The sequence below is a fragment of the Armigeres subalbatus genome, chromosome 2 (genome assembly GCF_024139115.2).
Source record: "Armigeres subalbatus isolate Guangzhou_Male chromosome 2, GZ_Asu_2, whole genome shotgun sequence".
Classification (NCBI taxonomy): Eukaryota; Metazoa; Arthropoda; class Insecta; order Diptera; family Culicidae; genus Armigeres; species Armigeres subalbatus.
In genome coordinates, this window is record NC_085140.1 from 113,196,450 (window position 1) to 113,210,713 (window position 14,264).

Here is a 14,264-nt window from a genome sequence, read left to right on the forward strand (position 1 = left end):
TCGAAGCCAGAGGCATTGCAATGCTTAAATGTGAAATTAAATTCAACTCCATTATAATTGACGACGATCTTCAGCTACTGATCCGGCTGAAAAATGTGAGGCGAAGGCAATACCAAAGAACTCGCGATCCCGCGTTGAAAGTTATTTGGCGAGATTTGCTAAATAAAAAAATTTAAAATCGTTTCACTATTCTGAGAAATACAGCTAAAGACCGATAAAGCAGATGGGAAACTGAACAGCTACCTGAGGAGTGGAAGGAAGGGGTTATATGACCCATCTACAAGAAAGGCGACAAGCTGGAGTTTGAGTAACTTTCGAGCGATCACCATCCTTGATGCCGCCTACAAAGTGATATCCCAGATCATCTTCCGTCGTCTGACACCATTAGTGAATGAGTTCGTGGGAAGTTATCAAGCCGGCTTCGTTGACGTCCGCTCGACAACGGACCAGATCTTTACTGTACGGCAAATCCTTCAAAAATGCTGTGAATACCAGGTTCCAACGCACCATCTGTTCGTTGATTTCAAGAAGGCATACGACAGTATAGACCGCGTAGAGCTATGGAAAATTAAGGACGAGAACAGCTTCCCTGGGAAGCTTACCAGACTGATCAAAGCAACGGTGGATGGTGTGCAAAACTGTGTGAAGATTTCGGGCGAACACTCCACTTCGTTCGAATCGCGCTGAGCACTAAGAGAAGATGATGGACTTTCGTGCCTGTTGTTCAACATTGCGTAGAAGGTGTCATGCGGAGAGCCGGGTGTAACAGCCGGGGTACGATTTCCAACAGATCCAGTCAATTTATTTGTTTCGCGGATGACATGGATATTGTCGGCCGAACATTTGCAAAGGTGGTAGAACTGTACACTAGAGTGATTCAAATTTTGACTTTTTTGCCCCCCCGATGCTTAAACGATTGCATTTGCCATTTTAATAATCCTCCTAAATTTTTAGCAATTTTGGATGTAATTTGACTCTGCACACGTCATTTGAAGTTTGTATGGAAATTAGTGTGAAAATTGACCCTTATGTGGAAGACCGTTCCGTGAGGTGGCCCATGAACTATTTAAATATGATCAACACATTGCCTACACAGAATACTTCTCAAGCTGAAAGGAGGTTGTTGTTGCGAAGCGATTTCTCGTTTGGAAGCAAAGTTGTGAAGAAAACAAAAATGCTCATTATTGATATTGATGTTATTCTTTTACGTGTTAAATTGAATTTCCCACGATTCAGTATTTCCCTAATAATTTTTCTTGCGATCATAAAATCGTTTCGCAACAAAGACGGCCTGATTCCTTGTAAAATTTCTTATGTTGCCGATGTACTCATATGTTTTTAGAGCTTAAAGGGAAGCGTTGAGGAACGGTTTTCCATAAAAGTTACTGTTTTCATAGCAATTTTCATACAAACTTCAAATCGCGCATGCTCACACAATTTACTTCCAATTTAGTTTAAAATTTAGGTGGGTTAATAAAAAGGCAAATGCAATCGTTTAGGCATGGGGGAGCAAAAAAGTCAAAATTTGAATCACTCTACTGTACACCCGTCTGAAACGTGAAGCAGCAAACAAACCACGGTGGAGATTGGTACCTTTAAGTGGTCTTGTTGTGTAGGGGTCATCACGCCTATCTAGAGAGTAGGAGGTTGAGGGTTCGAGTCCCTCCAAGACACGTGGATTTTTTTTCGCAAATTTCATATCAATTTGTCCATTTCAGAAACATGTGCTGTGCATATGCACAGCCAAGATATTTAACAGAAAAATGATTTTCGTACGGCCGAGTTGCCGAATAATATGCAATCAACTATATGAATGTTAAACACCTACTAGGCAGGGAATCTATGGAGCCGCATGGTGCATTTGTGCATTGGTGCATAAACTCCTTGTGACTACACTTATGGGTTAATTCCATTATTTTATCGTTTCCAAGTATGCTAGTATTTCTTTGGATGCTCTTATTTTTTATTTGCTATATGTTGCTACCTTATGTTAGGGGTTTAACTTCTCATTGAGCTTCCAAAGGCTGTTTGCGCCATATAGTAGTGGCTACATCCTTTTCTGGTTTCTTATCTGGCGCTTTTTATCCGGAAATCGAGTTTTGCCTGTCTACTATATTGGTTTAGTCTAAACCATAGATCGATAGAAACAGGAATGTCGATTACATATGTTTCTACTTGAAAAATTATTAGTTGGTTGTCGTTATTTCAATTTGCTTTTAATCTTCATTCAGCTTTTTATTATAGTGCGGATCAAGTATGGTATTTATCTGGTAGTCATTAAGTTAAAATATCATATTTATTGTTTAAATACATTAATGTGAAATAAAAGCTTTTGAGGAAACAAAATTCTCGGGAATAGAAGGATATTCACTTGAGAAAGAAGGAAAACGCTCAGCGCCACATACCCGCAACTAATCGCCGAACTACGACTGTTCTGTCAAGTTGCATGCACGAATTCTTAAGAATCAACAACAAACTCCCATCGGCTCCAAATGTATCTTGGATTCCTGGCCATGGCGCCACAATCTTTCGCCCATGGTCACAATAACATAGCACAACTGCGAGGTTGTCCCACCTTAACCTTTTATAAGGCAGACGAATCTAAACAATAAATTAACAAAAACAACAATAGGACACAATGTTGACATGGTATTAAACTCAAATATATGTTTGTTATACATTAAACAGTTCAGAAACATTGAAAAATTGGTGGCAATATAGTTGCCACTGCCCGGCAAGCGGGAAAACAGGCAACAACAAAAATATAAAAAGATTTTTAAAAATTTAGTTTTACGTAGAACCAGTCAAATCAAGGTACGTTACATTTTTTTGGTGAAGAGTCCCAGTCAGAAAACACATTATAAGTGAAAAAAAAATTATCGCTTTTTTTCTCCCAAGGGGGGACCCTTGGGAAAAAAACACAATTTCGTCAAAAATCCAAAAACCAAATATACAGAAAGGCAAAGCTTTTTTCATGTTAATCACGTAATAATCTAACACAGGAGATTCAAAATATTTGATACCAACGGGAAAAAATATATCTTTGTCGTTTTTTTAACGAATTATAACTGAAAATCCTTCTTCCACTCGAAACTTACGATCTGTTCGTAAAAAAACTGTTCTCAAATTGACATTTAAATTTTTTATGGCTCAAATTCATCTGGGGTGTTACTAGGAAGCAAATAAAGTCACTACATGTGAAATAATAAGTAGAGCTCTTGTTAATAAATAGAAAAACATATAATTTGTTGGTGGCAATATAGTTGCAACTGCCTTATAAAGGGTTAAACGAAGCAAATCTATTATGCTTTAATTTCGCCCGGAGTTTTTTTTAACGAACAATAAATGCAGAGGTTAAGAATATTTGATTGTCTTTTCGCTGCGACTCATGACTCACCGAGGACCAAAAAAACTGACCACACGCTATTGCACTGCATTTGTTTCAAAGACTTGAGATGAGTGAACTCCTTTTACTATAACTAAAACGCCAACTTTGAGAATCATTTTCCTGAGATAATCTGTCAGCTCCATAAAGGTCTGTACCTTTGAAATGAAATCCCCAGACCAGTATCCTATGACATGTTGCAGCATTTTCGATTATTTATTATAAATAATAATCGGCGATTTGTTACGCACACCATATGAATTATTGCGTGACAGGATAGTTCAACATTTCAAGCAATTATTCTATTCCACAACTACAAATGCTGAAAATCCGCATAATGCAAGTCATTGTTTTTGAGCTGTTGAATTTGTTTATTCATCCTAGATCATGAAATTCAACAAACAAGTCGAGCAACTATCATTGCTTACAAATTTGGTTCATATCCTCACTAGGACGTAACCAAAAATACAAAGTCATGTTAAGATATTAAGCAGCAATATAAAATTATGTAATGATTACACACTAATATTACCTTATTAAATATTGAAAGTTCGCTACGGATTTATAAAATTATCTCTTCATTCGCGAAACACAATGAGAAAAGCTTCTGTAATTCTCACCTCATTCCGGGCCACGATGAAGAAAAAATTAAATATTTACGACAGCGAGATAAAACTTAAACACCAAGATCTACCGAAGAGCTTCCTCGCGCAGAAAACCCCACAGAAAGAATGCAAAAAACAAACCCCACGAAGAAAACAAGTTCGATGCGCAGCGGTCATTGGCCTAACATACATTCACCGACCGGGCCCGAATCGGACGGACGAGCGAAAAGGAAAGAACTTTTGCCGCCGTGTAGATTCGCAACACCACTTGCAGGTAGGTAGGTACTACTCGCTCCAGCACACGGGCCCACAAAGCACTCAAGAAGCTTCACATCACACTCATACTTCCTCGGTGGAACCGCGATTCGTATCCAATCCAAGCGCCAAACCAGAAAGCTCATCAATCAGCTGAGGGGCCACTGCGATTGTTGCTGGCCGGTTGCCAAAGGGGAGTTCGCTCAAACCCACACACACATATTTACATGCATTCAAGTCCAAGTCCAAGAGCGTCCGTATTGGGAGTGATGGAACGAACGACCGCACCGTGGAACGCGATCATGACAGGTATTACGTGAGTGTGCGCAATCCGAGCTTTTCTGTAACCGCGCGCGCGCAGCAATTGCGCGAAAACCTGTTTCAGTTGCGCATTATCGTCTCCGCTGCTCGCGGTTACGAAAGAGTTCTGATGGGGGAACTCACGGCCCGGCGCCCCATTGAATGATGGTATTACGAATGAGGGGAAGTTCCCCTCAAAATTACGGTTGACGATTGGTATCCAAAGTTTTTTCATGCTTTCGGTGTGTTGAAGCTTTGAGGGTTTTGTAACAACCAGAAGAGAGGAATTCGCATAACATGGACATATGAGAGAGAAAGAGAGACCTTCGCCGATTGGCCGCGAACTTGAAAAATTGCTCCATTGCCATGGCAAGGTTTAGCCGGATGATGGTGGTTGCTCGGTTGTATAATAATGCGGAATGCTAGAGATGAACGCCATCCACGGAGAGCCGGTTCGATCACGATGAGGTGGAAGTCCATTTCGATTCGACGTTTTTTTTTTGCGCACGGTGTATGAAGTCATTTCAACAAAGATAACTCATAGATAGTTTATAGTGGACAAAGTTTCACACGTTGCCTTTGATAAAAAAAATATACATATATATAATGTCAGCATTGTTGAAAAGCAATCCTCAATATCCTCGAAGAATTCATTGAAGGTTTTTTCTGGAGTGGCTTCTTATGTTCCGCCAAATATCTTAATTATAACATAATTATACTGAAGAACTTACTGAATATGGTGTCCCAAAAAAAATCGATGTTCGAAAAGTCATGGAGGGGAACTGTTCTAATCTCCATCTCACTGAACATATATTCATCTCATCGCGAAACAAAGAAATACGGCACCAAATTCGTCGCTTCTTTTTGTAAACATGCGTGCTCACTGCTCAAATTACAAAAATAAGACACAGATCAAATACCTTTACATTGCTTTATTTTTTATGAGATGAATATCGGAGCCATGAGATGAAGTCCAGGAGCAGTTCCCCTACCTGTCTGGATAATTTTTGTTGAACAAACCGACTTTCTAAAAAATCGTTTAGAAGTCGCGCCAGATCGATTTTTGAAAAATGAGTATTTTTTAGGTGAAATATCAAATATTGGGTCCTTTCCCAATTTTTTTCATGAATTATTTTTTGGTATTATGCGTATCTACAGAATATAGGCAAAAATCCACAAAAAAAAAATTGTGAAAGGACCCAATATTTGATTATTTACCTAAAAAATGCTCATTACTGAAGCGTCTATCGGAGAATTAAATCGAAATTTTCCACTAGATAAAATTCTACTATAAGCTAATGATTTGGAATAATAAAACCCCATAATGGCAGTACTCTAATCCATATGGTTATCGAGATATAGGCATATAGGCATCAGAACCAAGCAGTTTTTAGTTTTCGATAAACCAATGCATTACACTCAGGTTTGTTTGTACGTAGTCGGAATTCATTAATTTCTCGGTTAACTCATTGTTTCATTGACGCTAAAGGTCTTAACACTAGGATACATTCACTTTACGCGGATCCTCAGAGGTGAGCCAGCCTAGGGCTGCAAGTCTCTTTAACAAACAATAAAAAAAACTTACGCGGATACATTCGTGCAGAAAATCGTTGAAACTAAATTTCCAAATACCCATAGCTCAATGATCCTTCAACCGATTTTCTCAGTTTTTCCACCAATCTCTTAGGTATCTCTGCTAGTTTCTGGAAATTATAAAATATTGTGCTAAGGGGTGCGCTTAGCTTTAGCTTAGCTTTAGCTTAGCTTTAGCTTAGCTTTAGCTTAGCTTTAGCTTAGCTTTAGCTTAGCTTTAGCTTAGCTTTAGCTTAGCTTTAGGCTTTAGCTTAGCTTAGCTTTAGCTAGCTTAGCTTAGCTTTTAGCTTTAGCTTTAGCTTATAGCTTTAGTTTAGCTTTACGGCTTAGCTTTAGCTTAGCTTTTAGCTTAGCTTTTAGCTTAGCTTTTAGCTTAGCTTTAGCTTAGCTTTTAGCTTAGCTTTAGCTCAGTTTTAGCTTAGCCCTTGTTCCACCTGTTCCCCAGCCCCAGCCTGTTCACCCCACCAGCCCCACTGTGCCCCAGCTCCCCACCAGCCCTGTTCACCCCAGCCTGCCCTGTTCCCCACCCACCAGCCTGCCCCAGCCCTGTTCCAGCCCCAGCCACCTGTTCCCACCACTGTTCCCAGTCTGTTCCCCAACCCACCTGTTCCCCACCCCAGCCCCAGCCCACCACTTGTTCCCTGTTCCTGTCTGTTCCCCACTCCAGCCTGTTCCAGCCCCACTCCCCAGGCCCTGTTCCTCTGTTCCCCACCAGCCCCACTGCTCCCTGTCTCACTGTTCCTGTTCCCACCTGTTCTGTCTGCCCAGCTCCCACCTCAGCTCCTGCCCCACCCTGTTCAGCCCCTGTTCCTGTTCCTGTTCCACACGCTCCTGTCTGTTCCTGTTCACCTCACCCAAAATCTGTTCTCCACCCTCAGTTCCTGTTCCTGCACTCCAGGCCCAGGTTCCATCCCACCACCTGCCCCCAGCCCCCAGTTCAGCCCCAGCCCGTTCCCCACTCCAGCCCCCACCACCTGTTCCAGCCTGTTCCTGTTCCACCAGCTCCCAGCCTGTCTGCCCTGTTCTCACTCCCTGTTCCAGCCCCAGCCTCACCCCAGCCCACTGCCTGAAATTCACTCCCAGCCTCAGCCTCAGCCCACTCAGCTTATCCCAGCCTCAGCCCCACTCCAGCTTTTAGCTTAGCTTTAGCTTATTAGTTTAGTTTAGCTTAGCTTTTAGCTAGCTTTAGCTTAGCTTTAGCTTAGCCTTTGTTTAGCTTAGTTTAGCTTTAGCTTAGTTTTAGCTAAGGCTCTTGGAAGGATAAACTGCCTCGAGTATTCTTTTGGAAGGAGGCTTCCTTGAACCTCTTGAAAGGAGGCTCTGCCAGCCTTCTTCAAAGGAGGCTTCCAAGCTCTTGAAAGGAGGCTTCAAGCCTTGAAAGGAGGCTCTGAGCCTCTTGAAAGAAGGCTCTGAGCCTGTTGGAAAGGAGGCTCTGAGCTCTTGAAGGAAGGCTTCCTGAGCCTCTTGAAAGGAGGCTTCTGAGCCTCTTGGAAGAAGGCTTCCTGAGCCTCTTGAAAGAAGGCTTCTGAGCCTTTCTTTGGAAAGGATAAGCCTGTGCTCTCCTTGAAGGCTTCAAGCCTCTGAAAGGGAGGCCTCGAGCCTCTGAAAGAAGGCTCTGAGCCTCTTGGAAAGGAGGCTTCTGAGCCTCTTGAAAGGAGGCTTCCTGAGTCTCTTGAAAGGAGGCTTCTGAGCCTCTTTTTGGAAAGGAGGCTTTCTGAGCCTCTTGAAAGGGGAGGCCTGAGCTCTTGGAAAGGAGGCTTGAGCCTCTTGGAAAGGGAGGCCTGAGCCTTGCCTTGGAAAGGAGGCTCTGAGCCTCTTGAAAGGAGGCTCTGAGCTCTTCTGAAAGGAGGCTCTGGAGCTCTTGAAAGGAGGCTCTGGAGCTCTTGAAAGGAGGCTTCTGAGCCTCTTGAAAGGAGGCTTCCTGAGCTCTTGAAAGGAGGCTTCTGAGCCTCTCTTGAAAGGGAGGCTCTGAGCTCCTCTTGAAAGGAGGCTCTGGAGCTCTTTGGAAAGGAGGCTTCTGAGCCTCTTGAAAGGAGGCTTCTGAGCCTTCTTGAAAGGAGGCTTCTGAGCCTCTTGAAAGGAGGCCTGAGCTCTTGAAAGGAGGCTCTGAGCCTTCTTTGAAGGAGGCTTCTGAGCCTCTTTGAAAGGAGGCCTGAGCTCTCTTGAAAGGAGGCTTGAGCTTGAAAGGAGGCTCTGAGCTTAGAAAGGAGGCCTTGAGCCACTTGAAAGGGAGCTTTCCTGAGCTCTCTTGAAAGTGAGGCTTCCTGAGCTCTCTTGAAAGCAGGCTTTGAGCTCTTGAAAGGAGGCTTCCTGAGCCTCTTGAAAGGAGGCTTCTGAGCCTCTTGAAAGGAGGCTTCCGAGCCTCTTGAAAGGAGGCTTCTGGAGCTTTGAAAGGAGGCTCTGAGCTCTCTTGAAAGGAGGCTTCTGAGCCTCTGAAAGGAGGCTTCGAGCTCTTGAAAGGAGGCTCTGAGCCTCTTGAAAGGGAGGCTTCCTGAGCTTTCTTGAAAGGAGAGGCCTGAGTCTCTTGAAAGAGAGGCTCTGAGCAGGAGGCCTGAGCTCTTGAAAGGAGGCTTCTGAGCCTCTTGAAAGGAGGGGCTCTGAGCCTCTTGAAAGGAGGCTCTGAGGCTTCTTTGGAAAGGAGGCTTTCTGAGCCTCTTGTGCAGAGGCTTGAGCTCTTGGAAAGGAGGCTTCTGGAGCCTCTTGAAAGGAGTGCTTCTGAGCCTCTTTGAAAGGAGGCTTCTGGAGCCTCTTGAAAGGGGAGGCCTCTTGAAAGGAGGCTTGAGCCTTGAAAGGGAGGCTCTGAGCCTTGAAAGAGAGAGGAGCCTCTTGGAAAGGAGGCTTCCGGGCCTCTTCTGAAAGGAGGCTTCCGAGCCTTCTTGAAAGGAGGCTCTGAGCTCTTGAAAGGAGGAGGCTTCTGAGCCTCTTGGAAAGGAGGCTTGAGCTCTCTTGAAAGGAGGCTTCTGAGCCTCTTGAAAGGGAGGCTTCTGAGCTTTCTTGAAAGGAGGTTTGAGGCCTCTTGAAAGGAGGCTTCCTGAGCCTCTTGAAAGGAGGCTCTGAGCTCTTCTTGGAAAGGAGGCTTCCTGAGCCTCTTGAAAGGAGGCTTCTGAGCTCTCTTGAAAGGGAGGCTTCTTGAGCTTGAAAGGAGGCTTCCAGCTTGAAAGGAGGCTTCCAGCTCTCTTGAAAGGAGGCTCTGAGCCTCTTGAAAGGAGGCTCTGAGCCTCTTGAAAGGAGGCTTCCGAGCTCTCTTGAAAGGAGGCTTCTGAGTCTTGAAAGGAGGCTTCTGAGCTTTTGAAAGGAGGCTCAGAGCTTTCTTGAAAGGAGGCTTGAGCTTCGAAGTGAGGTTTGAGCTCTTGAAAGGAGGCTTCCGAGGCCTCTTGAAAGGAGGCTTCCGAGGCCTCTTGAAAGGAGGCTTGAGGCCTCTTGAAGGAGGCTTCCAGGAGCCTCTTGAAGGAGGCTTCCAGGCCCTCTTGAAAGGAGGCTCTGAGCCTCTTGAAGGGCCTGAGGCCTCTTGAAGGAGGCTTCCGAGCCTCTTGAAAGGAGGCTGGAGCCTCTTGAAAGGAGGCTTCAGGCCTCTTGAAAGGAGGCTTCCGGGCCTCTTGAAAGGAGGCTGAGCCTCTTGAAAGGAGGCTTGAGCCTCTTGAAAGGAGGCACCTGAGCCTCTTGAAAGGGGAGGCTTCGAGGCCTGAGCCTCTTGAAAGGGAGGCCCTGAGGCCTCTTGAAAGGAGGCTTCTGAGCCTCTTGAAAGGAGGCTTCTGAGCCTCTTTGAAAGGAGGCTTCCTGAGGCTCGAGCCTCTTGAAGGGCAGGCCTCTTGAAAGGAGGCTTGAGCTCTCTTGAAGGAGGCTCTGAGCTCTCTTGAAAGGAGGCTTCCTGAGCCTCTGAAAGGAGGCTTCTGAGCCTCTTGAAAGGAGGCTCTGAGCCTCTTGAAAGGAGGCTTCCTGAGGCCTCTTGAAAGGAGGCTTCTGAGGCCTCTTGAAAGGAGGCTTCCAGGCCTCTTGAGGAGGCTTCCTGAGGCCTCTTGAAAGGAGGCCTGAGCCTCTTGAAGGAGGCTTCTGAGGCCTCTTGAAAGGAGGCTTTGAGCCTCTTGAAAGGAGGCTCTGAGGCCTCTTGAAAGGAGGCTTGAGCCTCTTGAAAGGAGGCTTCAGGCCTCTTGAAGGAGGCTTCTGAGCCTCTTGAAAGGAGGCTTCTGAGGCCCTCTTGAAAGGAGGCTTCCTGGAGCCTCTTGAAAGGAGGCTTCCGAGCCTCTTGAAAGGAGGGGCTTCCAGCCTCTTGAAAGGAGGCTTCGAGCCTCTTGAAGGAGGCTTCAGGCCTCTTGAAAGGAGGCTTCCAGGCCTCTTGAAAGGAGGCTCTCGAGCCTCTTGAAAGGGGAGGCTCTGGAGCTTGAAAGGAGGCTTGAGCTCTCTTGAAAGGAGGGGCTTCTGAGGCCTCTTGAAAGGAGGCTTCTGAGCCTCTTGAAGGGAGGCTTGAGCCTCTTGAAAGGAGGCTTCCAGAGCCTCTTGAAAGGAGGCTTCCGAGCCTCTTGAAGGAGGCTTCGAGGCCTCTTGAAAGGGAGGCTGGAGCCTCTTGAAAGGAGGCTTCCTGAGCCTCTTGAAAGGAGGCTTCCGGGCCTCTTGAAAGGAGGCTTCTGAGCCTCTTGGAAGGAGGCTTCCAGGCCTCTTGGAGGAGGCTTCCTGAGCCTCTTGAAAGGGAGGCTTCCGGAGCCTCTTGAAAGGAGGCTTCCGAGCCTCTTGAAGGGAGGCTTCGAGCCCTCTTGAAGGAGGCTTCCAGGCCTCTCTTGAAGGAGGCTTCCTGAGCCTCTTGAAGGAGGCTCTGAGCCTCTGGAAGGAGGCTCGAGCCTCTTGGAAGGAGGCCTGAGCCTCTTGGAAAGGAGGCTTCCGAGCCTCTTGGAAGGAGCTTCTGAGGCCTCTTGGAAGGAGGCTTGAGCCCCTCTTTGGAAGGAGGCTGAGCCTCTTGAAGGAGGCTCTGAGCCTCTTGGAAGGAGGCTCTGAGCTCTCTTGGAAGGAGGCTCTGAGCCTCTTGGAAGGAGGCTCTGAGCCTCTTGGAAGGAGGCTTCCTGAGCCTCTTGGAAGGAGGCCTGAGCCTCTTGGAAGGAGGCTTCCAGGCCTCTTGGAAGGAGGCTTCCAGGCCTCTTGAGGAGCTGAGCCCTCTTGGAAGGCTGGAGCCTCTTGAAGGAGGCTTCCGAGCCTCTTGAAGGAGGCTTCTCTTGGAAGGAGGCTTCCAGGCCTCTTGGAAGGAGGCTTCCAGGCCTCTTGAAGGAGGCTTCTGAGCCTCTTGGAAGGAGGGCTTCCGGGCTTGAGCCTCTGGAAGGAGGCTTCCGGGCCTCTTGGAAGGAGGCTTCCGAGCCTCTTGAAGGAGGCTTCCTGAGGCCTCTTGAAGGAGGCTTCCTGAGCCTCTTGGAAGGAGGCCTGAGCCTCTTGGAAGGAGGCTCTGAGGCCTCTTGGAAGGAGGCTTCTGAGCCTCTTGTGGAAGGAGGCTGAGCTTCTTGGAAGGAGGCTCTGAGCCTCTTGGAAGGAGGGCCTTTGAGCCTCTTGGAAGGAGGCCTGAGCCCTCTTGGAGGGAGGCGCTCTGAGCCTCTTGAAGGAGGCTTCTGAGCCTCTGGAAGGAGGCTCTGAGGCCTCTTGGAAGGAGGCTTCTGAGCCTCTCTCTGGAAGGAGGCTTCTGAGCCTCTTGGAAGGAGGCTTCCTGAGCCTCTTGGAAGGAGGCTTCCCTCTGAAGGAGGCTTCCGAGCCTCTTGGAAGGAGGCTTGAGCTCTTGGAAGGAGGCTTCCAGAGCCTCTTGGAAGGAGGCTTCTGAGCCTCTTGGAAGGGAGGCTTCCTGAGGCCTCTTGGAGGAGGCTTCCTGAGCCTCTTGGAAGGAGGCCTGAGGAGGCTTCCTGAGCTCTTGGAAGGAGGCTTTCCGAGGCCTCTTGGAAGGAGGCTTGAGCCTCTTGAAGGAGGCTTCCGAGCCTCTTGGAGGAGGCTTCTGAGCCTCTTGGAAGGAGGCTTCCTGAGCTCTCTTGGAAGGAGGCTTCCAGGCCTCTTGGAAGGAGGCTTCCGAGCCTCTTGGAAGGAGGCTTGAGCCTCTTGAAGGAGGCTTCCGAGCCTCTTGGAAGGAGGCCTGAGCTCTTGGAAGGGAGGCTTCTGAGCCTCTTGAAGGAGGCTTCCTGAGCCTCTTGGAAGGAGGCTTCCAGAGCCTCTTGGAAGGAGGCTTCCTGAGCCCCTTGGAAGGAGGCTTCCGAGCCTCTTGAAAGGAGGCTTTTGAGCCTGTTGAAAGGAGGCTCGAGCCTCTGGAAGGAGGCTTCCAGCCTCTGGAAGGAGGCTTGAGCTTTTGAAAGAGGCTTCCTGAGCCTCTTGAAGGAGGTGTTCCAATTTTCTTAATATATTATTCAAAATATTGTTTCGATCAAGTAGATTGTATTTGAAGATTTTTTTAATGCTTGTTTCAGAGCCCTTCGTTCACTGTGCAGGTTATGTTGGGCAGGATTCAATAGACTTTGATTTACAGATCGTAGTGTATATTATGTACGATACAAAGCTTTGAAATAAAAAAAATAGAATTATCAAAACTTCATCAATAATTGAATTGGATTGGAATTGTAATACATCCGCCATTACACATTTTTGTCCGAGGTACCCCCTGGGGTCAGCCAAGGTACCCTTAGGGGTACATGTACCCCAGGTTGAGAACCGCTGAGTTAAAGCTAAGCTGAGCTTTTGAACGTAAATCCGTATCAACTTATACGCGTTAAGCTGCGTTCTGTTCAGCATTGGTTTCGATAATTTATCTGGAAAATGATCCGCAACGTAGGCAACCTAGACGATAAATATTTCGGGATCAACCTTTCGAAAGGGCAAAACTGCTTTTGTGACCAAGATCTTCTCACGTCGCTAGTGGGCTAATTTCTGCCCACCCACGCAACCTAGCGCCATTTATTGAAAGAAGAGGATTCGCTGCTTCCATAAGTGGTGTTGGATTGCGTGGGTGGGCTCAAATTAACCCACCAGTGACGTGAGAAGCTTTTGTTCACAAACGCAGTTTCGCCCTTATGAAATCAAATCGGCACCAACGATTTGTAGTTCTAGAAGACATGAGGATTTTACTAATTAATTATTAGAATGTTTTTGATCGAAATATAGAATCTCTCATAATTAATTATTTTATGTACATGTGTTTACATATGTGTAATATGTTTACATACTGTAAGTCGCGAATATGAAGCAACGAGTCGCAAGGTGCCAACAACATTGAAATGCATGTGTTATTTTCCCATCATTACATACTTCTCAACAACACGGGGTTCAACGAACTCGATGTCTACAACCACTCGGCGGCCCCCAAGAAGTGACACAATTTCTCCTCTTTCTTTTCGAACTGTGCTTCTGCTCCTCTTTCATTTCGGAGTCAAGCAGCGGTAATCGTAGTGAATCGTCTAATCGTGCTTCCAACTCAGCCATATCACTGCAGCGAAGTCGGATGTCTCGTGCCCCACTCACTGCTGTAGTAGTGACAGTGATCCATCAACACTAAATCATTCGCCATCCGTGTTGCTGATAATCACTCATCGCAGCCACTGCCGGGGGAAGCTCCTCTCAAACAATTCGCGGAAATCGCGGTGCATCAGCTGTAAGATTGTTGCTTTGTTCGGTAGCAGCGTCTTTATCTCTCCCGTGTTACAACCTGATCCCCTCTCCAACCGAGAGCGCAGTCTAATCGCGCGAGTTCATTGCTCGTTTAATTTTATTTATTTTCCCTGTAACCGAGTTTGTTGTAAAACTTTTCCTCCTAGCCCAAAAATTACCAATTCTATGGTGTTGGATCGAAGCCATCGGCTCTGACTGACTGACTGACTAACTGACTGCGAGAGCGTTGTGGAAATTCGATCGTTCGCGAATCGCCGGAGTGGTTTCTTCCACGAACTGTTGTTGTTGCGTTGTTGGTCCGAAAGCAGCTTGGCCTACACTTTCTTCTCACCTAGTTTTACGCAGACACAGCCAGAAACGCAACCAACTTGTTTACGTTTCTTTAAGGTGGTCGTAAACTACTAATTAGTGGGAAAACGATCGGAATTGATTTTATGAATCAGTCATTTTATATTTGATTTATGTGATATCCAAATATGTTCTAATCATCTTGCGTTGCTAACAATTAG

The 14,264-nt window shown here is 46.3% G+C and overlaps 1 protein-coding gene across 1 annotated transcript; it reads left to right on the forward strand.

Annotated features, from left to right (window-relative positions):
* Nucleotides 1–4,021: 4,021 nt before the first annotated feature.
* LOC134209166 (uncharacterized) lies at nt 4,022–7,281 on the forward strand. Its single transcript, XM_062685150.1, has 2 exons — nt 4,022–4,264; nt 6,607–7,281. Exons 1-2 carry the CDS (start codon nt 4,022–4,024, stop codon nt 7,279–7,281), a joined length of 918 nt encoding a protein of 305 aa, XP_062541134.1.
* Nucleotides 7,282–14,264: the final 6,983 nt, after the last annotated feature.

Coding starts and splice junctions, on each gene's coding strand:
- LOC134209166 (XM_062685150.1), top strand. CDS start 4,022: ATGAAGAAAAAATTAAATATTTACGACAGCGAGATAAAACTTAAACAC. Junction 4,265..6,606: donor ATTCGCAACACCACTTGCAG/GTAGGTAGGTAC, acceptor TCACCCCACCAG/CCCCACTGTGCCCCAGCTCC.